This window comes from Microtus ochrogaster, unplaced genomic scaffold (assembly GCF_000317375.1).
Source record: "Microtus ochrogaster isolate Prairie Vole_2 unplaced genomic scaffold, MicOch1.0 UNK19, whole genome shotgun sequence".
Lineage (NCBI taxonomy): Eukaryota > Metazoa > Chordata > Mammalia > Rodentia > Cricetidae > Microtus > Microtus ochrogaster.
Window position 1 is genome coordinate 1,199,411 of NW_004949117.1, and position 25,697 is coordinate 1,225,107.

The 25,697-nt window shown below is 37.9% G+C and overlaps 1 protein-coding gene across 1 annotated transcript in view; it reads right to left on the reverse strand.

The window, feature by feature from the left end:
* The window catches only part of Pkhd1l1 (PKHD1 like 1), a 125,782-nt gene that overhangs the window by 53,268 nt on the left and 46,817 nt on the right, over positions 1–25,697 (reverse strand). The window contains exons 26-45 of the mRNA XM_013353909.1: positions 25,397–25,519; positions 24,310–24,415; positions 22,512–22,622; positions 21,072–21,236; positions 19,992–20,113; positions 18,212–18,344; positions 17,281–17,473; positions 15,652–15,794; positions 14,910–15,014; positions 12,336–12,524; positions 11,439–11,609; positions 10,948–11,174; positions 9,240–10,224; positions 6,931–7,179; positions 6,149–6,298; positions 4,155–4,329; positions 3,056–3,212; positions 2,313–2,469; positions 1,287–1,366; positions 498–627 (exon numbers count right to left, since the gene is read on the reverse strand). Of these exons, the coding sequence (XP_013209363.1) occupies positions 498–627; positions 1,287–1,366; positions 2,313–2,469; positions 3,056–3,212; positions 4,155–4,329; positions 6,149–6,298; positions 6,931–7,179; positions 9,240–10,224; positions 10,948–11,174; positions 11,439–11,609; positions 12,336–12,524; positions 14,910–15,014; positions 15,652–15,794; positions 17,281–17,473; positions 18,212–18,344; positions 19,992–20,113; positions 21,072–21,236; positions 22,512–22,622; positions 24,310–24,415; positions 25,397–25,519 (3,871 nt within the window). The remainder of the gene's footprint in view (positions 1–497; positions 628–1,286; positions 1,367–2,312; positions 2,470–3,055; positions 3,213–4,154; positions 4,330–6,148; positions 6,299–6,930; positions 7,180–9,239; positions 10,225–10,947; positions 11,175–11,438; positions 11,610–12,335; positions 12,525–14,909; positions 15,015–15,651; positions 15,795–17,280; positions 17,474–18,211; positions 18,345–19,991; positions 20,114–21,071; positions 21,237–22,511; positions 22,623–24,309; positions 24,416–25,396; positions 25,520–25,697) is intronic.

Consider the following 25,697-nt stretch of genomic DNA (forward strand, 5'->3'; position numbering starts at 1 on the left):
AAAAAAAAAAAAAAAAAAAAAAAAGACTGCATTTATACTTAAGGAATGTCACGGAATGTCACGCTGGCCCCTCAAACATGATCAAACCCATTAATGGATGGCAATTTCCTGAATCATAGCTATAGAAAAGTACAGCTGTGCATTTATTTTTATATTTTAGAAATATCCTATATTTAGAAGTAAAAATGAAGATATTACCTTCTTCTAATTCCAAAATTAGTGCCCTTTCAGACAGAGTGCTGAATAGGCAGAGTACATAAGGGATTAAAGGCCTGCATTGCGAATGGAGGTAACAGTGTTGCCCATCCGTAGAAACCGCGATGAAAAGAGTATGGGATGGGTCACAAGGAAGGCATCGCCTTGATCTGAGACTTGCTTGTGTAGGGGGAGCTTTCTAGACTAAGGGGTGGAGTCAGAAAGAAACAGGGAACAAAGACTATCCAAAGAGAGCAGAAGCCTCTTTGGATAAAGTTTATTCCGGAGTGTCTCTAGTCTACCGTGCAAGTCCAGTGTGCCCTCTCGCACAGCCAAGGTCTTAGCTCCATACACAGGGAGCTCAGGGGATCGAAGATGTCCATGCAGCGTAATGACAGCCTTGTGTTGAAATGGAGATGCTTCTGTCCCGATCTGAAAGAATTCAAACAAACCGTTCAGAAAAGTAAAACTCAGCAATTGACAATTCTTATCAAGTGAAAGTAATTGTTTTTCATTTTCTTCCCCATTTAAGAATGGCCTCATCATTCATACCTTTCTTTCACAATGTGAACCTTATATTTGTGTGTGTGTGTGTGTGTGTGTGTTTTCCTGTCTGCACAGGTGCATGTGTGTGCTACTGTAACACAGAAAACATCAACATCAGAAGCTTGTAAACAATGTTACCCTGGTACCTCAAGTGCGATTAAAGCCAATGGTTGGTTCTACCCATAGAAACTAGAATATGACCTCTGGGGTTGTTCCTCAGGTGCTGTTGACTTTTTCTGTGTCATCTTGTTACCTCTCTCAACCCTAAGACCTGAATTTTCTAATAGGTCAATATACAACAGCTGACCTCCAGAAGGCATGCTAATCGACCCAGGGCAGTTTTCCTTTTATTTTAAATTCAACAACACACTATGTTTTTTCTAATAAAATGGAGAAATATTCTGAGAATCAACCTCTGGCAAGTTTTCCACTAATTAAACCTGTCTAAACAAAGACAACTTCAGGAAAATATGGTAGGATTAACGACTTATTTTACACATAATATTTTAAACAATAAAATTAGGTAAATACATTATTTTTTATACCTGAAGAACACCCCCATCTGTGATTAGGATGTTTTCTGCCTGGAGTTCAATATCAGCTTCATCAAATATCAGAGTCCCACCTATGAACCACATAATATTAATATGTGATGAGACCCCCAAGAGGTTACAGCAAAAGAAATTCTAGGGCAATTGAAGAAACATTGGGGTTATTTCCACTACCATTAAACAGCACAACTACACAAACTAATTCTATAAAACATGAATTCAAAATATAAATTAAGAACAAAGAAATAGTTATCTTTATAAAAACTATTATAATGTCAACATTATCTCTGTTCTTAAAAGACAGTTAACTCTGAAATTTGTACGGATTTGTGCCACATGAGTAGTTTGAGTAGCATTGTTTAGGATATACAAAGACACCTTTTAAAAGACTGATGTCAATTTGAAGATAGTACAACTTTATCTTCAAATAAAAATCATTTTGCAGAAGCTAAAAACAGTCATAAAATTGTAGCAGTCTTCAAACACACACAACCATTATGCCAAGGTTTATACACAAAATTTCTGCGCACTTTATAATTTCTGTTGAAAATTTCTTTAGTGTATAACTGTAATTGTGGTGACTATTTCATTATTATAATAGAACCAGAATACCAAGAAGCAGAATTATAACTGAAAGGTTCGTGACAAAGGAGAGAACTGCGGTCAGTTTTCAAGGGCAGTCAGGAGTTGTTTAGGATTGACTTGAGCAAACTGATACAGTTTTGTAGCCTCTGGGATCCAATGCCTTAATATTCTTGACATGGGAAATGCTGTTATTTTAATCAATTAAATATGAGCACATCAAGATGTTCACCAGCCTCTTCTATTAGTACTGAAGAAAAAGTTTCATGAGACAAAGTTTGAAGACTGCTAGTGGCAGCACACAAAATAAATTCATAATCTGCAATCAGATTTTAGAAGTCTAGTGCAAAGATAAATGTTCATAATAATGCATTTTGGTGAAATTAACTTCATAGAAATTGTCAGCAAAGTCTAATATACAGATTGTCACAAATTCACCTTGAATGAGTAACATTTTCAGAATAGGAGTACTTTGGTCCAGCAGAATTATCTGTCCTTTTGTAATAACAGCAAGTGAACCTTCTTCTGGTGGGGGATTTCCTCCCCATGAGGAGTTGGCAGACCAAGCATCAACATATAAGAAGTCAGCATTCTCCTGTAACAGTGTGTAAAGAAGCCATAGATTCAGAGGATTTATCAGGAAATATCTCAAAAACCAAACCAAAACAGAACAAAAAAACCAACCAACCAAAAAAAAAAAAAAAAAACAACCACAAAAAAAAACCAGGTGGTGGTGCTTGTCTTTAATCCCAGCACTCGGGAGGCAGAGACAGGTGGATCTCTGTGAGTTCAAGGCCAGCCTGTCTACAGAGCAAGTTCCAGGACAGGCTCCAAAGCTACAGAGAAACCCTATCTTCAAAAAACAAAACAAAAATCTAGAACAAGATAGACTGTCTAAGTAATGAAATGAAGCTTACTTTGAAGATGTTACAGATGACACAATTATTTCATGATTATAAAATGTTAAAATGTATTATGAATTATATCACACATGGAATAATTAAAATAGAGAATAAAAACATGAATGATAAAGCACAAAACTGTGCACAGCTTAAGTAGCATACAGGAAGAGTTAAATTATCTGTGGGAGCTATTAAAATAAGATATCCACTAGCAATCAGCCCACCTCCCGGGTGCGAGATTTAATTGCTGTGGTTACCATATGCAACTGCCATGATTACCAGTTTGGCCATGCCGACGTTTCTGATGCTGACATGAACTGGAGACCACCCTGAAGGAGCATGAGTCCTCGTCATGCAGATGATATGTGTCCTGTTGGAATGCTGGACATCACATTTGTCACGGGCTATGGAGACATGAACATCCTGTGTGTTTTCGCTGTAAAGAAAGAAAAGGTTAACCATATACAATTACCTTGAATTTCTACTTCACATATTAAAAGCTCTTTATCCATATGTTACTGTAAAACCAGCGATCATGCCCTATGGCCTATCAAAGCACAGGCTGGCAGTATATTAAGAGTTAGAAATATTTATTGAGAAAAAGGAAACCAAGACTGTAAGATGTCAGGATCCAGAACTGTAGAAAGCAGCATGTGTCCCAACATTAAAGGAAAAGCTGCCTGGCCTCAAGCCACCAAGATTCTTTGTGGTCTCCAAACAGTTGCATTTTACAAATTGTAGAAACTGCTCGTGAATGTTTTCCCTTTGCAATATTTTAAGCACAGTCACAAGCCTTAAAATGTAACGTCTACTTGAAACACACGTTTTAAGGAACTGTTATCCCTTGAGACACTAAACTAGTTCTCAATGCCTTGAAGTCAGCTTTCTCTCCTGAAGAATGATGGCAGAGCCTCTGCCTAACGGCATCTGAAAAAGAGCCTGGCTGGTTGCAAAGGAATGGATTTGGTTTAGGGAAAAGATGTTTGTTTTCCACCTGTGAAACATACTGTGACTGGAGAGAAGCTGAGGAGAAAGCAGAACAAACGGTTTATTTGTGTTTGTCAACTTATTGCTGGTTTGGGGCAACTCATTTCATCTCTTGCACCTTAGCCTCCTGAACATGAAGTGGGATTAAAAAAAAAAAAAAAACCTCTTATATGGAGGAAAAGGAACCTTCCGTGGGTAGGAAGGTCCCTAGCACAGAGTATGTATTCAGTGAATGCAGGCTGTTAGGTGCTATTTTGTGCCTTAAGCATGACTTAGAGACAGAAAAGTCCACGCTCCGAGACTGTCCTTGATTACTGTGAGCATTAGGAGAGAAAAACTGTTCGGCTCGCGTCTAGAAGCGTGTTGGTGTGCCCCTGTGTGAAGACGGTACCTGAATCCGGATCCTGTGACTGTAAGTCTGGTGCCCCCTGCGGTGCTGCCTCTCCTGGGCGATATTTCAGCGATGAGTGGAGTCAGAGACAAGGTGTATGTAAACGGCATCGTGGACTGGGTTGAGTCTTTTCCGTTGATCACACTCACGCCACAGGCTTGTTCTGGTCCACTGCCTATGGAGAGGGACGCAGACTGAGCATAGCTCCGCCGTCAGGCCCAGATGCACTGTCAAAACCCCTCAATATTTTCATTATAATCCTGTTTTCCCCATGACCACCTCATAATGCACACAGATTGTGCACGAACTAGTAAAGTCCTCTAGCAACAGCTAAAAAAAATCATAGAACCTATATCCACCATTAACAGGAAAAGGGAGAGAAAGGGGGGGGGAAAAAAAGGAACCCTCTCGGTCTTCTCTTAGAACTGCTCTTGTGGATAGTTCTAAAACCCTGCCTGCTTAGGGGCTGGAGAGATGGCTCAGTGGTTAAGAGCACCGCCTGCTCTTCCAAAGGTCCTGAGTTCAATTCCCAGCAACCACATGGTGGCTCACAACCATCTGTAATGAGGTCTGGTGCCCTCTTCTGGCCTGCAGACATACACACAGACAGAATATTGTATACGTAATAAATAAATAAATAACTATTTAAAAAAAAAAACCTGCCTGCTTAGATTTCCAATCCTAGGAAGTCCAATGCTGCAAATTAGAGTTTGAAAAAGGAGATATAGAAGCACAGATAACACAGGAGTCGGAAGGAGCCGAAACACAACGCAGAGCCCACGGAACATGCACAAAAGGAGTCAGTGCAGAGAATCACACCCTGCCAGTTTTCAACAGTGTTGCTGTGTAGTTTTATCAAGATATCAACTCTAGTTTTGAGATGATGAACACAGCTAAACTGCAAAAAGTTCACGAAAGTAAAATATTATGTCAAAATATTTCCATTTAAAGCCTGTTCCTTATCTAAAAAGCCATTTAAATACCTTCCTAAATTTTGTTAAATAATGATGACAAATCTTTACATCATACTGGATTGTTGAGGTTCAGCACCTACCAAATTAGGACTCTTAGTGTCTCCATTTAACAGAAAACATGGAGTAGGAAGACACCTACTTACTTGGGAATAAAAAAGTTGGCAAAATCTGAGCTTTAGGGGCTACCCAGAATTAGGTTTTATTTTTCAACCAGTAAAAATGAGAAAGAATTATAACAGTAGGAAATCATGTATCACGTTCCAGATATCCACCCTCCTACATATGTTAACCTCACAATAATCCTATAAAGAACACCACTCTGTTAAACTTAATTTGGTCCGTGAAGAAGTTGAGGCAGATAGAGGTTGAAAACTTTTTCCAAAGAAATGCTTAGGGGTCAAATCCTGTTGATGACTGCCAAGGTTTGTACACAAAAGAATTGTACTAGTTCATCTTTTAAAATTACTTTTATTTTTGAGATTATACTGTAAATACATAATTTGCCTTTTTTTCTTCTTGTCCTCCAAAACCTCCCATATACCCTTCCTTGCTCTCTTTCAAGTTTATGGTCTCTTTTTCTATTCATTGTTCTTAGATTCATATATGTATACATATATATCATATATTTCCAAAAACAACATGATCAGTCTGTCGAATGTTACTTGGGTTTATGTTTTGGGATTGGATAACCTGTTGGTGTGTTATTCCCTGGAGAATATTATTTATCTGTTTCTCAGCCTTTGTTAGTTGCCTTTAAGGAAACTTAACTAACGAGAACCAAAGGCATGTTCTCCATTTGAATGGGTAACTAAGACCCAGGCACCAATTGATGCCACAAACCAAAGTCCTTGGAGTTACATTGGTAGAAAGAAAGGCTCTGACCAAATTTCTTAAAGTCAGGATGGTCATAAATCAAACTCAATCACATCAAAGAATTCAACAACTTGAGAAAAGAGACTGTAATTGTACTAAAATTTGCATTCCTCAAAGGCAGCCATTCATCTTTTTTTTTGTACTTACCATTATTCGGTGGAGTCTCACAGAGCAGCGTTGTAGAGTCAGACCCAAGTCTGTCTATTGCACATGTGTAGCCACAAACCAATACAGCTGAATTCTGTGGATCAAACCCCGCACCTGTCACAGTCATGGTTTGGCCACCACCAAAGCTCCCTGAATCAGACAAAACCGAAGGAATAAGCAGAGAACTTCTTCTCTGTACATATTTGCTTCAGTTAAAAATCTGAGGAGGAGAGTACTTTACACAAACTTCCTTAGCTCTGAAATTTATATTATTAATAAAACCAAATACCTTCTAATTGCAGTGTTTAAATCTTCAATGAATAAATGTTATTTCTGGTAGCAAGTAGTAATTCTAGAAACTAAAATTTAATTTATAAGAGATGTCACAAATGATTTCAGAGTACTCAAAACATACATATAATATTACTACTTAATTGAATATTTTCATCATACATTATAGAGGTTTTAATTGTTCGTTTTCATTTTCAACTAGAAGCACCATTTTCTGTGGAAATAGTTATATTTCAGTTAAAATAAACATTTTTAAAATTTATACACGTAACTTGCCAATTTAAAATTTGATAACTTTTAAGCAAATGATACTTCTATAAAATAAATATAGAACATATTATTTTGGAATGACAAATTAATACTCTTGTATTTTAACTTGTTGGACAAATTAAGGTAGGTATTTTTATGCTTATAAGAAGCAAGTTATGGCAGGGCTTTAAGAATATATTCTTTTTAAGTGAGTGCTGAAATAACATAAACTAATTGATCACCTTGTCTTGGATAAATATTCTGAATATAAAGTGGGTACTCAAATTCAACAGAGGAGAGGGCAGAGCCTTTTGTCTTGTGAAGCATCGTCACAGGAAACACGCCCCCTGCATGTTCTCCCACAATGCACTGCAACACAGTGTCATTGATGGCAGTCACGTTGCATGCAGTGTCTGTTATCATCACTGAAACATCCGAGATATCAAATCCGAGGTTAGACCCCGTTATTTCAACTTCAGTTCCTGGTGGACCTTAAAACAAAAAGGAAACAATACAAATACATGTTACATGTTAATGTTTCTGTATGCATTTGAAGATATGTAGCTTTACCCCTGTGAATAAAATAATATTCATCTGAACTGGGCGCCTTTAATCCCAATATTCTAGAGGCAGAGGCAGGTGGATCCATATCGCTGAGTTCAAGGCTAGCAGGGTCTACAGAGCAAATTCCAGGCTGAGAATCTATCTTGAAAACCAAAACCAAAACCCAAACAAAATAATATCCAATGTTTAAAAACTATATAACAGTACACATGTGTTACGCACATCTTTACTATGGTATATACCAGCCTACTGTACATTCATTACTTTTGACTTATATCACTGTGCACTGATTTCTAGTTCTTCTGCCCATGATAACATATAAATTACTTTTTTAGACTGATAGAAAAAAAGAGAAAGAGGGCAGAATGATCTAGAGGGTCATTGGATTTTTGTGGATTGCTGATCTATGGATTTCTGAACATGCGACAGTATTTTATGCTATCTGTGCTTTTGATCATAGCAATTCATTTTTAGAACAAGCTGTATTTTCTGTTACTCAAGTATGTTCGGAAGCTATACTTTGAGAAAAATATGACATGATATGTAGTTAAATAGTTATAGTAGAAACAGAGGACAGGGGACTAATAAAGAAAATATTGATGTTAAGGCATTAAAAATATACACAAGGCCAAAATTTTCATTTTATTCCTTCTTTTAATTTTTTGGTAGAATAATGCTTTTATTTTTTAACCTTCCCATGTATTCTAGTAAGTTTTGTACACGTCTGACTTTGTGCAATGGCAGTTAGGCACAACTGTCTTTGAAGGGCTGGAGTGATGGCTCAGCAATTAAGAGAACTGGTGATCTTCAAGAATACCCAGTTTGATCTCCAGCATCCACATGCTGGCTCACAATGGTCCCACACGGGGCACACATACATACTTGTAAGAAAACACTAATACATAAAACAATAAAATAAAAATTTATAGCTGCTTTTGGGTTTCCATTTTTCCATGTAGTCACGTGTGTGTGTGTGTGTGTGTATACTTTTGTATATTTTTCAGCCAATCTTATATTTATTATTTATTTAATTACCAAAGAAAACAGAGGCCATGAAGAGTAAGCCATTAAGCCGTGCTTCTTCATGGCCTGTTTCAGAACCTGCCCCTAAGGTTCCTACCTTGACTTCCTTACATGATGGACTGTGTAATAAGGATGTGTTCACCAAATAAACCATTTTCTACCCAAGTTGCATGTTGTTTTTAGTTATCCCAGCAACAGAAAGCAAACTAAGGCAGCCATTCTATTGACTTTAGTTAGCTGCAGCTGCTTTTCTAGGATCCTTCACACAGATGATGAACATTCAAATCGTGTGAGAATTAGAAACTGTGGCATACGCCAGCGGGTGAGATGCCATCTTCCTCTGGACATGTCACGTCCTCATAAAGTTCATAAAGAATTCTGCTGTACAAACAATAATCAGTTGGTGCTTATAGAAGTAATATACCCTGGACAATTATCAGTGTTAATGAGATCAATCACTTGTGAATTGTTTGTTTGTTTGTTTTTTGAGACAAAGTTTCTCTGGGTAACCATCCTAGCTGTCCGGGAACTCACTCTTGTAGACCAGGCTGGCCTTGAACTCACAGGGATCCGCCTGCCTCTGCCTCACGAGTGCTGAGATTAAAGGTGTGCGCCACCACTGCCTGGTCTCACACATGAGTCTTAATAGTTGCTTCTTATGCCACATCAGTATTAATGCCATAAACTGCTCATTTTGCTTCCAAGATAGTCATCTATTTCTTCCTCATTTTTAATTTAGATCAAGTTGATGTACATTGTGTTCCCATATAAAAATTGGAATTTTATACTGAGAATATATGAAAACAAATACATAACACTGCCCAGAACTTGAGTCCTATGCATTATATTAATTAGTTTAAGTAAGACTAAGTAAAAGATATACTTGAATGTCATAACCCATAATAATGAATATGACTATAATATGACATCAATACAATAAAAATGCATGTAGATAATAAAGTACCTCTATTCGGGATAATTCTTTTGAGAAATGGAGTATCCTCCATGGCATATGTAAATGACAGAGGTGGGTAAACAATTGCATTAACAGAGATCTTGAGACTGGCTGTTCCAGCTCTCCCAGCCGGGGAGCTGCAGTAGACCTCACTGGAGTTGGTGAACACAATCTGACAAGGGTTGTTCCCAACAGTCACTGTGGTGTTGCCAGGAGCAAAGCCATTGCCTGTGATCACCAAAGTGGTTCCACCAGCGATGCTTCCAGTGGTTGGTGAGACAGAAGCCACTGCAGGGCTGCTGACAGTCAGGTTTCCCAGAGCCAAGCCCTTAGACCCAACCACGACGTGGAGAGAATGAAGTCCCGCTGGTAGCGGGGTCATAGAAACAGTGATATTATTTTCATTCACTTCGATTGCTCTCAACTGTTGACTTCCAATAAATACAGAAACGTCTTCCAACAATGTCCCAAAACCCTCTCCTTCAATAAGGAGATTTCCAGGTCCTTCGATAGAGTTTGGAAAGAGTCCAGTTACATAAGGAGCAAGGTTTTCTAGGTATGAAAAGCTGCAGTTGCCCTGACATTGGGAGGGGACTCCATGTATCACAAGGTCGACAGGAAGAAGCTGTTGGGAAGCAGGACTCGTTTCACATTCAACAGCTGTGTAGGTCACAGTAAGAACTTTACATGGGAAATCACCCATAGAGACGTCTACACTGGCAGAAGAAGCCACGAATCCAGAGCCGTGGATGGTCACCCTTGTCATTCCTGTAGTCGATCCCGCGCTTGGCAACACCATATCTATGTTTGGCAAAAGGACAAACCGCCTGTCAAATTCGCTGGGCACTGTGTTGATAGCGGCGCCCAGGTTGTAGACAGTCAAAGTAACGATTTCTCTGATGCCAACATCCATCGAGTTTTGAGGGTCAATACGACACCTAATAGAATTTTCACTGCTTTCTTCTACAACACAAGGGTGGCTACCAACTGTAACCTGGAAGAAAAATGAATGTAAGATCAAATACGTTAATACATTACTCTCATATGAAGTTTGTGTTTGTATTAGCATCAATTGTATTTTTAAAAAGAGAATCCCATACAGAGAAAAATCTGTATTCATAAAATTAATTTGGGGAGCCGATGAAGACATGTCTTAAAAAAAATGTAAAAAGTAATCTCATAATTGGCGCAAGTGTGTTCATAACTGTGCTCTTCACATTAGCCGAAAAGTATAAAAACTACCTATAAACTGGATGAATGAACGGACTTAATGTGATATATGAAGTATTTATTTAGCCATAAAAAGCAACGAAACATGAATGAATTTCCATATATTATACCAAATGGAAATAGATGTTTGCGAGGAACTGTCCATTGTAGAAAATGTTCAGGATAGGTACATCTATAAGGAGGAAAAGAGATTAGCGGTTGTTGGTTTGCTGAAATGGATGAAGGAAGTGGCTGATGCTCAAGGAGGTTTCTTTTATGATTATCACATGTTCGAAAAATTATTCCAGTCACAGGTATACAACTCCATTATTATTATTATACAACCACTCCCCCAAACCACCACACACATTTAAATATAAACTTGAAGTGACCAAGTAGTGTGCTAGTTACAGACCATAAATCTGATGAAGTCAAACTAAGAGATTGTGGCCAAATATCTCCTTTTTACTGAGTATGTGGACACCGAGAAGAGGTTTTATTGTCTTACCTTATTAGCACATGCAAGAAGACTGAAGCCATGTCCACTGATAGTTATGAGTTCATTCACTGTTCCCGTAGAAGGAGTAATGTTGCTTATAGATGGTGAGACACAATGTGAAAACTCAAAGAGTAATTGATCTGTATTTCTAACCCTGGTATCATTCAGGCCACACAAGGGTTCTGTTGCTAGGCAGCCTGCTGCCGTACTTGCCAAGTATGAATTCTCTGGGCCTGCTTTAGACAAAGGAGCAATCTGTAAGCCATGTAGGCTATCCTGTACAAGAACTGGATTCAGACCCCATTACTGCTTCCTTCAGTGAAGGAGGCGGGTGAGACTTGGGTATTCTATTAGCAGAGTGACTTTGTGGAATCTATTCCAGCCTTAGGAGGAGATAAACACAGGTCGACCCAGCCATCTGACATCTACCGGCATCTACTCTACAAAGGTCATTTTAAGCCCAGCTCCACTGCTGCACTTTCCACGTTTAACCATCTTACCTGCAGCATGCATTGCTTCAGTGTTTCCCACAAACACTCGCAGGGGAACATGCCTGCTTTCAGCTGGTAAAACGTTAATGACTCCTTGGAGAGATATGGAGTGGGTCTCATCAACATACCCGCTGCTGTAGTAATGGATTCCAGGAGAAGTAAACTGATAAGAAAATGAACCTGCCATAAAGTAAGATTGTACACAAGAAATACAAGCAATTAATGAATCTTTGAAAACTAGGTGAGGAAGTGGGAATTATCATTTAAATGCACATGCAAATGACAATTTTCTTATTTTTCAAATGTCTAATAGCTCAACGGGAAGTAGTAGAGAATAATTCACTGACTATAAAGTATATATATATGTATATATATATACATATATATATATATGGAAATTTGATACAAAAAGGCAAGATCCAGCTTTACTTTTTAAAGAAAACCATGGAAAGTCAGGCCTAATTTATCAAATTTGAAAGAAAAATAGCATGCAATGAAAATGTAAATATATTGGTGCAAGCACAGAACAAACTAGTCAATTGGAAAGGCACACTACCACTAGATGTTCTACAAGAAAGGTTGATAAGCTGATTCCAATCAACAAAAGTTCATTGTTTGTTATCAGATCAATGTGAGTAAAACAGTTCTTATTTTCATTGTACTTTGCTGAATAACACACTTCAAGTGGTCAGTTATCATGGAATCAATAAAGATAATAAAGACCAGATTTATTACGGCATGTTTGAGACAATTGTTTAGACTTATTTACAATGTTTTTTAAATAGGCATAAAAATGCTAAGTTAACTACTTCATGGTTTTATTTGTACTGGTAATTTATGTAAACATATTTACTGAATCTTAGAACAAAGGAGCACAATAAAAACTTCAACAAAACAGAAAAGTACCTGATGCAGACTTTTGTTTTCCATTTGTAAATCCTTTGCCATCATAAGTCACACTTCCAGGGCTGGAGATGGAGAAAACCCTGTACCCTACACTCCTAAGAAAGGGCTGTGCTCGCCAGTGCCACACCACAGTATCCCCCACAGTCACATTTAAGACAGGTGGTGACCAGGCATAACCTAGTCCGTGCTCTGGGAAGAAGAATGGAGGCAGATTTTAAAAGCCAAAGAAGCAAATGTCTGAAAAATCAACCATGAAAACGGTCATTTTTACAAAGTGAGAACAATGTTCAAATTAGTACTGTATACTTCTCTTGGTACATAATTTAAACAATCGACCAAAATAAAACCAGGATTACTAGAAAGCAGGATAACGAGGTGGAAAGGAAGAAGTAAATTGCAACCAATATCTCCAGAAGTGATGGGCAGGAGACACTAAAAAATAAGTTGGATGTTCAGTAAATAAGCTGTTTGGAAATATTGCGCAGAGTGTTTGAAATGAGTCAATCAACTCTTGTTACATAAAAAAAAATTTGGGAACAACTGGGCATGCTCATAATTTCAACTCAAATTTTCTTTCTGAAACTCATGACTACAGTAATAAGCTGCAGCAACTCTGGAGGTCCTGGACTGCCACAAAGTCCCTTGCCTTCTCAATGCAAGAGTATCTCATATATGACGACATATGTAGTATGTAGCCTGGCCTTCTTAATTCAAGCTCGTCACACACGTGACTACATATGTACTATGTACTTGACTTTTAATTGCATAAGGAGAACGTTGCAGAAGTAGACAAGAAATAGCATCAATTATTTGAACAGCTTGAAATGCAAAATAAAAATAAACTTAATTTAGGCATGAAGTCTTTCCTTTTTTTTTCTAAAATATTAGAGTTCCTTGATATCTTAGCCATTAGGGAAATGGAAATAAAAACTACTTTGGCTTGCAGGGTCAGAATGGCTAAGATCAATAACAAGCTCATGCTGGCCAGGATGAGCAAAAGGAACACTCCTCCATTGATGCTGGGAGTGCAAACTTGTACAGCCACTATGGAAATCAATATGGCAGCTCCTCAGAAAATTGGGAATTGATCTATCTCAAGAAAAAGCAGCTATACAAGTTTTGTGCACATACTCAAAGGGTGCTTCATCCTATCACAAAGAAACTTGCTCAGTTATGTTCATAATGGCTTTATTCATAACAGCCAGAAACTAGAAACAACATAAATGTCCTTCAACTGCAGATCAGATAAAGTAAATCTGATACTTTTCCATCGTGGAGTATTACTCGGCAGTGAAAAAGAAATGGCATTATGAAATTTGCAGGCAAATGGATGGAAATGGAAATAAATCATCCTGAGTGAGGTAACTGAGACCCACAAAGACACATATGATATGCTCTCACTTGTAAGTGGCTATTAGATGCTTATAGGATTAAAGCTGTTATCCATGCTACAATTCACAGACCCAAAGAGGTTAGGTAATAAGTAGTCTCTAATGTGACACGTGGATCTTCCTGAGAAGGGAGATAGAAAAGATTTTGTGGGCAGACGAGGGATGGGTGGGGATGGGTGGGGATGGGTGTAGGAGGGATCATTTGGGGGATAGAGGGAGAGAGAACAGGGACAGACTACTGGACCTTGGGGGCATTTGGGCTCTGAAAGAACCTAGTGCAGTGGAAACCCTCTGGAATATGCAAGGGTGACCCTTGCTAGGACTCCTAGCAATGGAGAGTATGGAACTTGAACTGTCCATCTTTCAGGACCAGGCAAGGCTGCCAAGGCTTCCAGTGATGCAATTAGACACCAACCCAGACACAAAACCTTCGACCTACTCTTTCCTGCCTGCAAGATGTGCTAGGGTAATGATGCCACTGACCATGTGGGAATGGCTAAACAAGGACTGGTCTAATTTGAGGCCCACACCAGGAGAGGGAACCCACAACTGGCTGTTATAGATTGAAGTCTATCCCAGTTGTCATTAGAGAGGCAGCAGAAACCCACAGCTAAACTTTAGGCAGAGAGAACCCAGGTTGGTAGTCTCCATCTGCACCCCACCTTCAGAGCTCAGGAAACCCAATGGAAGAGGGGGAGGAGGAGGGGTCAAAGACCTTGGGAAAACATGGCCCAAGGGAATCAACTAAGCAGGGCTCATGGGTGCTCACAGAGACTGAAGCAACAATCACAGAGCACACACAGGTCTGCGCTAGGTCCTGTGCCAATGTTAAGGTTGTTTGCTTGGTGTTTGGGGGCCCACTCCTGACAGAGGGAGTGGAGGTATTTCTGACTCTTTTGCCTTTTCCCCCTACTGTGTTACCTCATCCAGCCTTTGTGTGAGGATTTGTGCCTATTGTTGTATCTTGTTTTCAGTCTTCAGCTGATGTCCCTGGGAGCCTGCTTTTTTCTGGGGGATACTGGGGATGGGGGGTGGGGGGACAGCGGGGGGTGGGGAGGGATTAGACCAGGGGGAGAAGAGGTGTGGGGACCTGGGTGGAGAAGGAGGGGAAACTGTAATCTGGATGTATTGTGTGAAAGAAGAATAAATAAATTTTTATTTAAAGAAAAATGTTGATTGGTACCTAAATGTGAACCATTGTTGGTAATATTGAATACAGTTCCTGTCGAATGAAGAGTACATTTGATGACATTTTCTGATGATGAGGTAATGTTGCATGGGAAAGAACCTAAAAATATAAAAGGTAGGAGAAACATTTTCAGATGACTTTGTGACCTATAGAAAAGAACTATCAGTCATAAAGAGCCAATGTTTACCAAAGCTCTGTGTTATACAGGAGGATCTTTGATATTTTGTGCTCCTGAGGCTGACTCTAGCTGTATTTTCACAAAAGGGTTTTACACACATTAACTATACAATGAGAACTGAATAAAACTGAAACATTCAAAAGCTGTCCACCTTTTGATCATCACTTTAACTGCATACACTTGACTTTTTTTTTTTCTACATTAATTTAAAAAAATGTTCTGGAGAGAGGTCTCAGTACTTAGAAGCTCCTGATGCTTTTGCAAATGCTCCAAGTTCAGTTCCTACCACCCGTGCTGAGTGACCCACAGCTACCTATGACTCCAACGCCAGGGTGTCCAGTGTCTTACTCTGATCTCTATGAGCACCCATAAACATGGACCCCTCTCCTCCATGCACACACATTAAAATATAGAAAAGCAACCAACAGTATTTGTGTAACCTTTCTTACGATATTGAAAAAAACATTGAAAGCATTTGCTTAACAACCCAGTGCCTCCAGCAGATCCTTTTAGCCAAGAAAAACCTTAACAGCTCCCCCTACAGGGAAAATGTTTTACCTAAGAGGACGGAATTCTCGGTTGGTATCGGGCTGAACCCCAAACCCATTATAGTGAGCTCGGTGCCACCGTACAAAGAGCCTCTGTGTGGAGACATGTGGATGACTTCCAAAATGTATCGTATGGAAGCATTTAACTTGTTCCTGAAAAGAACAAAAGAATAGATTTCCAATGAGCTTCCTCACCTCAGGTCCCCAGTGTTTTGAGAATAAGAAATAATCAAATACATGTGTAATTACACATTAATTTCTCAGACCAGATAATCTGGCAATCATTCATCCTTTTGTTAAATAAGTATGTTAATTTTGAAAGCTACAGTTTTTAAAAATCTAATAGCAAAAGTATGTGAGATGAAAAGTCTTATGATAATATAGGAAGTATGATTGTGAGAAATGATGGCACATGAAATTCTTTAAAGTATTTTGCATTTTTACTATAATGACTTATAAAAGCAAATGTACATGTAAAACAAAGATACCAACAAAACTTCATACATAATAGGAGTAATTAATTTTTTGTGCAATTCAGTTTAACTTCTCTTTTTGAAACTTTGTCAAAACTTTCTCATAATCTCAGGGAAAACATTTTTTTTTTCACTTTGCTTTACTATAAGATATTATGCCTGCTAGGGCACCACCAAAATGTGCAGTGTTCTTTTGACCTGATACATCCTACGTCCTAAGTCCCACCATGAGAGCGCAATCTCTGTGGATCCCAATGAGGCTTTGTGTTGCTTTACATGACTCCTTTAGCATGCCGAATTACTGTTTCTCCATCTGCCATCTAAACAAATAGTTTGGGTTTGACTCTTCATATACTATCATCCAGGAACAGCAGAAGTTAGCAGCTGTTCAAGAACCCTGTGAGCTCTTCCCTGTGAACTCAACAAAGATGCAGCCCCTGGATTCTGTTTACTGGTCCTCAGTCCCTATAAGATTTTGTGACAATCGTATGTCCTTCTATTCTGATACTTGCTTTCTTTGCCTTCTTTTAAAGCTACTAATCTATCTTGCCCTTCTTCAGAGTATTCTAAACTAGCAATTGTTTCAGAGAAGAAATAAAATGTTCCTGTTAACAGTATCAGGGAAGAAAATTCAGAACAGAATCAGTGAGGGATTATCTCCATCCCTTTCTTTAGATGGCCAGGTACTGGCTTTTTAAAATCTCCTCAGAGAATCCTGCCCTATTCTATTGTCCATTACACACTTTTGTAGCTCCTAAGATTTACTATTAGTAAACTTTTCACATCTGTAATTGTTGCAGTAATCATTTAACAATACCGTGAGCACCAACAGCACAGGAAATTATTGCAAGTCCAGAGTTAAACAAATGCTCTCCCCCACTGCCAAAATTGCTTGAAAAACATTTCCAGGATGAACACAAGCCACACAACAGTTACAGATATCCAACTACACAGAGAATTTTTATAATCCGTTCCAAATGGTTTGTTCAAAAAAAAACCAAAGCATTATTACATATTTCATGAGAATTTTAAAGAATTTTTTTCCTATGAGATATAAAAAGGTAAAGAAAGCAATCAAGATATTTGAAAATTAATGACTTTTTCCTATCTCAGTTTTATTAGCCCCATGCATTCCACAGCTCTAACAATTTTAATCAATATCATACCTTGTTGATGCCAAACCCCAGTTTCTGACTTTAACATGGATGTCATGTTTTCCTGGCGGTAACTTGGGCAAAAGGCATGTAATGTCTGTGAAGTTTGAATGAAGAACCTGGCAGGCTTTCCCTCCAACATGCACCATATTTTGTGCAAGTTCATTTCCAAAGTTATAGCCCTTAATTGTTAAATTGATGTTTCCTATTGTTTTAAAATAAAAATACAACTTCTTATATAAAAGTTAACTTTTTTAATCCGGTACAAAACTCGTACTTTAACCAAACCAACATATTCATCTTTCATAGGATTTAGAAACTGTTGACAAGTTCAGAGGCAAAATTCCAAAGAATGAGTTCATGCTTCTATGTACATATAAAATGCATGCTTCACAAGGGAAAAAGTATTTAAATAATTTTTCAAAGATATATATCTTTCTCACCATTTTTCATGTTGAGAGCAAAATTATAAGTTCAGTTATTTATATTTAAAAGCAAAGGAAAGTAAAGAGCACATTATAAGGAGCAAAACTTGAGTGAGAAACCATGCTTTGAAAGACTTTCTGGAAGTGGGTTCCATATATTTCTCAAGCGATTGATTTTTTTTCTATTTGTGCTCAAGAAAAAGTGGGAAAAGTCACTTGTGGACTCAAAATTACAGCCCTGTGGTAGGTGCTATAATAAAGATAAAATTAAGAATGGGTGGAGATTACACAACAATCTACTACTATTTATGAAGTAAGTCTTCACTGTCCTAGACCTTCCTTGACTGATGAATGGACAAAGCAAATGCACGTATGCACGACAGAATCTTCTTCAGCTATGAAGGAAAAGGACATTATGAAATCCTCAAGTAAATTGATGGAACGTGAAATCATCAGGCTGAATGAGTTAACCCAGAACCAGAAAAATGACTGAGTGATCTCACTGAAGAATTTCTTACCCAAAATTGCCCGTTCTTTCGGGCTGAAATCAGTGATAACTGGTGTTTGTAAGCAGTTGTAGCTAAAACTATCCTTTGCTGTGGCTTGAATCCCATTGGTAATAACAGAAATATCAACAGTACCCTCAATTCTCTGAAATAAATGGGGAAAAAAAAGGAAAAATTTTAAGCAATGAGGTATTGAATTGAAATAGAGTCATTTAGCTGGGAGATCATCAGTAAATGTGTCGCAGATGTGATAACTTGACCTTCCTTCCTAGCCTTGTTAGCAACACCTAGCCAGTGAGACAGCCTATCTAAAACAAACATGATGAACAATTCTTGGGGAACTACACCCAAGGCTGTGAACACGCACACACACACACACACACACACACACACACACACACACACACACAGTGACTTAAGAAAGAATCACTGCAAACAACATTCTGAAGTTGTTTTCAGTCATGAAACACAGGTAGTTCTCAGGCATTTAAAGTTGTATTAAACATAGATTCTGCATTTAAAGTCTCAAGACAGAGATCATTTAACTGCATCTATATTATTTATATTATTGGACTTTAAAGGCTACACAGTGCAACTGAGATGCTCTGGACAAAAGGTTCTCTGACTGATAAAGAGTGAGATATCATTTTTAACCCTTGTTCTCTTGCAATAGACTCAAGCAAGTCTACTTCATTCACAAACTAGGTTGCGTATTTAGCTGATCTACTTACCTGCTCTAATCTTAAACACTAAAAAGCACTTTACACTTCCACGATGGCATCTGTGCAGTTCTCAGTTAGGCAGACTTTATTGTCGGGCATAGGATTAATGCACATGTTGTGTTCAACTGAATGAATTCAACAAAATGTTTTTTACATTGTGATAGCCTCTCAATCCTTATTTTATCATTCAGTCCAACACACGCAAGAAATTTCTTCCCTAGACACCTTACCCTATGTCTCTACTTACTTTGCTGTGTTTTGAGATTTGGTGTTAGTGACTGCATCTACATTTATCACCTGTTTGCTCATAATTAGTGAACCATTGACCTGACTGAAATTTAAGGAAAATTTTTGAGGTTGGAGGTGTATTTTTAAACAGGGTTTCTCTGTGTAGCCCTGGAACTCACTTTGTAGACCAGGCTGTCCTCAAACTCATTGAGATCCTCCTGCCTCTGTCTCCTGAGTGCTGAAATTAAAGGCGTGCACAACCACCTCCCAGCTGACGTTAATTCTGATCTCCCATTTCCATTGAATGTTATCTTTACTTTCTATCTATTTCTTTTTTGTTTGTTTGTTTGTTTGTTTGTTTGTTTTTGTGGTCAGTTTTTGAGAAGGTTCCGTGAGGTGTTGAGAAGAAGGTATATTCTTTTCTGTTTGGACGGAATATTCTATAATGTCTGTTAAGTCCATTTGAGACATAACATCTGTTAGTTCCTTTATTTCTCTGTTAACTTTCTGTCTGGCAGACCTGTCCAGTGGTGAGAGTGGAGGGTTGAAGTCTCTCACTATCTTTGTATCTATTTCTATTATTTCAGGTGAGATGCACTGTTTTTGATTATAGTTTTGTGTATACATCTTCATCATGATTTTCAAATGTCTCCTATATGGAGATAATATTTTTTGTTTTGGATTTTAGTTAAAAGATTTCAAAGAAACAGTTTTTACAGATAATAATGAAACTCTGGAATTTGTAAAAAATATGACCCTTGTCTAACCACCTGCCTACATGTTTTCTAGCTCGTAAGGTTAGGTCTGTTTTAGAGGAGGGATGAAGGGAGTCAAGGCCTTACTTTTGATGTTCTGCAGGTTATCCTGTTCAAATCTCCTTCAATCACATTGCAGGTTTCATTTCCAACTAAAACAGTTGAATTTTCACTAAAACCAAATCCAGATACAGTCAGTAGAGTACCACCTTTATAAGAAAAACAAAGAAAATAAAACCAAAAGTCAGATCAACTACCACAATAACTTTCTCACCATCTAACTTATCATTGCCAAATCCTCTGGTCACACCAGATGGATGACTAGCGGGTGGAGAATCAGCCATGCACATAATCACCACCACAAGCCCGGCTAAGCTCTCAATCGCGTGGTGGAGAATCAACCATGCGCATAATCACCACCACAAGCCCGGCTAAGCTCTCAATGGCATGGATTTCCCTTATTGGCTTTGGGATATGTAAGCAGCAACCACTCCATCTTGGAAGAAGTTACCATGTTTCTCTTTGCTTTAGCTCATGTGTGGGGGATGAGGGTCAATTAAGACTGAAATTTTAATATCTTCAAGCAAGGGGAAATCTAAGAGTAAAAACACAATAAAGTAAAAGTAGAAGAAAAAGAACACATACACTCAAGTAAAAATAAAGCAATTAAAGCATACATACACATAGATGTGAAAGTACAGTTTCCAATATTGATCATGTTAAAAATATACAAAGTAAGTGAAACAGCACAAGAACAATGTGTTATTGTCTGTGCCTTCCTTCCTTTGTCCTGTTTGTCCTAGAACTTTATTCCAGGTCACGGAGCTCCGTTGAGACTCTGACTATATGTGGAGCAGCTGGTAAGCAGAATAATAACTAATAAATCTTATCTTGACATAATTAATGAGGTTGTTATAGAAACATGTAATAATTGATGATATTAATTCAATAACCTATGATGTAAGCATAAGACACCCCCGACTTGTGCTTCACAAGGAATAAAAAAATTAGTCAGCCACTTAATCTCTGTGCCATTTGAAAGGACATTCTCCTTTGTCCTGAGAGCCTTGGGGTCCATGCTGTTTTCCTGGCACTAGAAACAAAGTCCTGGAAACGCAGTGGTGGGGATGTATGTGGTCACTTCTGTTGAGAACTGTTAGCTATTACCTGCCAGGCTTCCAGAATCAGGCCAGACATGGGAGATCTGACTCCGATAAACGAAGTGGGATCCCTCATCATCTAGATTCTGGGCTAGTCCAACATCAGCAATGGACACAGCCACGGGGACGTGTCCAGCACTTCCGTTCAGAATCTGGCACTGGATTTCATTTTCTTGTCATAAAAAAAGAAGAAAATGATAAAAATAAATGTGGAGGGTGGAGTTTTTAAGATTAAAAAAAAACCTCAGTAAAATTAATCTGCAAATATTAACAGTGAGCTATGTTTTTAGACTCCAAGAAATATAACCAAGGTAAGCTATTCATATTCTGATAGGGACAGGGAAATCTTAGTGGGGAGGTAGAATCTTTGTAAACTATCAGCTGCTAAAAGTTAGTTACTTCTAGAAAACTGTAAACCAACTATGAAAACCAGTCTCAAACCATTGCCCAAAAAAGGTGCACATAAAGATTTTTATCATTCTAACTTTTAATTAGAACTTATACTAAAAAAAATTTACTACATTTTTGGCTCAACATGTCCAAAACTGAGTAAAATAGCATGTTCTATAATAAAGTGATAAATTAAGTGAAAATATTTGCTTCACTTTATTTACTGCAGTTTAGGTAAACTGTTAAAATATTGGCTATTTGACCTCAAAGACACTTTTCAATACAAATCAACAGAAATGATTTGTTAAGTGGTCTTGTTCATGGGATTTAAATCAGGAAAATATCTAGAATGTGAATAACTTGGGGTGAAATTAAGTAACAGTGTTTCCACCAATGTCAAGAAGTTAAAAATGTAACTGGCATTTAAATTCTGCACAACTGGAGAGAGGTCGTGCTGAACTAGAAGTCAAAGAATATCGTCATGTCCTCCTGCCTCATGACTACTATGGCATTGTCACAGCTAAGTCACAGGATTGTCGATGTAGTTCAGCGGCTGAGCACTTACCTAACTTGCCTGCGGTCCTGGGTTCCATCCCTCATACATACAAAAACCAAACAAACAAACAGCAACAACAACAAGCATGGTCAGGGAGCATGGGACAAGAAAATAGTACTTTGAATATTTTTGTGTCTCAAAGATACAGCCAAGTATGAAAAATCTTATGCAATCAGTTTCTAAGGTATGTATGGATAGATGTATGGTGGGTCACCCTTAATGGGATGAAGACACCGTATAACATAACACCCAAACAAGTAGTGTGTGGTCATAATCAGAGAATACATACATATATATATATATATATATATATATATATATGTGTGTGTGTGTGTGTGTGTATATATATATAATTATAATATATATAATTCTTCAGACCAGGCTGCTAATTTCATGACTCCATAACGTATATATGAAAGGACAATTATATTTGTGCTGGTTCTTTCTTCCAGTTTCTCTTGGAGAAAACAGCAGGACTTTGTGACATTGAGAAGAACCTACCATCCACAGAAAGAAGAGAGCAACTGGTAGACCCAACAGAGACGGTTACAGCTGAAGGAGGAGAAAATCCAGAGCCTGCTATGGTTAGTATCGTGCTTTCTGCATAGGACCCTGAAAGTGATAAGTTTCAGTCACTATATTTTATATAAAAAAATATAATGTGTTATTATAAAATCAGACACTTACAAGAATATGCCTATCTTTTAAAAGATATAAACCATAAACCTGAAATGAAGGAGGGGGGAAAGACACATTTATTTGGTGATGATGTTTTTCATATAATTACTCTGTGTGGATTCATATTTTGGATCTCTGCATTAATATATATCAGAAAATTACTTCACTGACTTATGGAATTAAATGGGAAAAAAAATACTCTAATGGCAAGGAAGTTGATGGGGCAGTAAGCCGTCATGAAATCGTGGAGGAAGGAATGACCTACAAGTGACAGTTTTCATTTGCAAAGGGCACGGGGAGAGGAGATGGACCTTGAAGGCAGAAGATGGGGAAGTGGAGAGAAGGAACTAGAAAGAAGAGGAGAGGAGAGGAGAGACGGTAATGGAAGGTGAATATGATCAAAATACATTAGATACATGTATGGGAATGTCATAATGAAACTGAATATTATGTGCTATCAGAACATTCTAATTATAAATAAAAACAAAGTAGACAGGCGCTGCAAAATGACACCTAGGGTTGACCTCTCACCCCCACCCCACGCACAGATGCGCACACACACATCAAAATTACATCTATATGTCACATACAGAAGGCAGTAAAACAGCACGGAAGAAGACACAGAATGTGTCACTGTGGTTGCCTCTGGGAGCCCAGGGGACTAGGAGGAGGATGCTTAAAGAGAGCTTTAGCTTCTGCTGTATTCTGTAAACTGGTGATCTGAATGTGTATAACAAGATGAAAGCTGCCCCTAACTGTGAAGGACGGACACAGGTCGGTTCTATTGCACTCAGTATATTATATTTTCCATTATTTTTAAGTTGATCAAATATAAAAAGGCAGTTCAAGTTGTTAATTATTTTGAGCCCAAGGTAATTTTTAAGAACTGTATACAAACATGGAAAAAAAATCACTGGTAAAAACAAAGGGCACTAACCAGATAAGGGTTACTATCAGCTACAAAAACCCAAGGTGAGGTTATGATTTCTGAATTTATCACTGTGGTTAAAAACTCACTCCTTACATTCCTTATCAATGATTCTTACTTAAATTTTTAGGAGCTCACATAAATTACATTCTCCCCCCCCCAATAAGAATTCATCCCCTAAGGTTGAGATGAGTTCTTGGCATTAATTGTTCTGTTTTCTTCACATGAGCACTCAGTTCTCTTCTTTCAGAAAACCGCAGCTATCTTGTTTGCCTGCTTCCTAGCTCTGCTGGACATGTTCTCACGATGGATGTTAATACACACACTGGACATGTTCTCACGATGGATGTTAATACACACACTGGACATGTTCTCACGATGGATGTTAATACACACACTGGTGTAGTAGAAGATCAACGTTTCAAAGTCACAGGGAAATTATGGAGACGAATTCTAACTTTGAAAATGAAGAATAGAAAGATTAATGACATACATTGGCTTCGTAGGTGGTATTTTTTTTCCAAGTAAGTAGTGGATGTTCTTTCCATAGTTTCAACTAATACACAGTTTTGACTATGATGAACTGTTTGCTTGCCTTAGTGACAGTGACATGTATTTAAAAATCATTGTCAGAGAACTCATTTTTCTAGTTACCCTACACCTATATTCTGAATTTAAAAAGCAAGATGTTACCTTCAGAAGGTGTTACTGTCAAAACGATAGGCGTAGTCATGGGATCCCATGTAAACCCACAGTCACCTGAACATTTAGCTGGAATTCCATTGACATAAACTTCAACCTTCAAGTCAAGAAACACAGACCCAGAAGTGAACAGGAATAAAAAGACAGTAGAACTCAGTACAATATGCATTGAATTCAGTAACAAAGTATAGTAATAATCCCTGAAAGTATAGTCTTTTATGCACAGGACTTAGAACAAATAGAACATTGTCTGCAAAAATGTGTTTATGCACTCTACTTTGACATCTCATTCATTTGTGTATCCATCCATTCATTATTCATCATCATTATTATTCATTTATTCATCTATTCATTTGCACAGCCAACGCGCCATTGGGCTTCTGATGGAGTTGTAAATAGGAGTATAATAAATATGTGAAATTAACAGTTAGCATCATAGGCTGGAGAGATGGCTCAGGGATTAAGAGCACTGATTGTTCTTCCAGAGGTCCTGAGTTCAATTCCCAGCAACCACATGGTGCCTCACAACCATCTGTAATGAAACCTGGTGCCCTCTTCTGTCCTGCAGGCATACATGCAGACAGAACTCTATATTCAAAATAAGTAAATAAATTTTTTAAAAAAGGAAAAATACCCAGCATCTTTGTTGTCCTTCAAATTATAGCAAATGTAGGATGGAAAGTTTCAATACTTAAATCATGAAAGTACTGTTTAATTAGTTTTGTGAAAAAAAAAGTAGAGGTTGCTTTAAGGAAACTCACCTATACTCTCTATAGTTTAATATTCTCATCACTGAAGTGGCAACATTAATAATTATCTGACATTAGTACATAAATGTTAAATAAAAAGATATAGTTGCAAATTCTGTCAGTGGTAGAGTTAAAAGAATCTTTTATTATTAGGAAGATAATCTCCCCCAGAAGTTGGAGAAAAATAGTGAGTTCGTCAACTGTCAACAGCAATATTCCCATGGGACTAGAGCTGTTCACACTCCTCTTTTGAAAGGTCTTTGGTACACTGGCACAAATTAGTTATGTATTTAAAGTTATAAATATTATGAGAAAAGTTTGAAAAATACCTGTGGTTGCTGATTAGGTGTGCGGAGCATGTCTCCAAGTATATGGTGTCTAAATAATCCACCTTCCTTTATTGTGGTGACTGACACATTAGCTTCTTCTCCAGTAATGTTGGAATCATTAATCTATTTTTACATAAAATGAATTTAGTAGAATAGTAATGAAGAATTTAACCAATTTAAGCATGGGTAAAGGAAGTAAACACTTAGCCGGGCGATGGTGGCGCACGCCTTTAATCCCAGCACTCGGGAGGCAGAGGCAGGTGGATCTCTGTGAGTTCGAGACCAGCCTGGTCTACAGAGC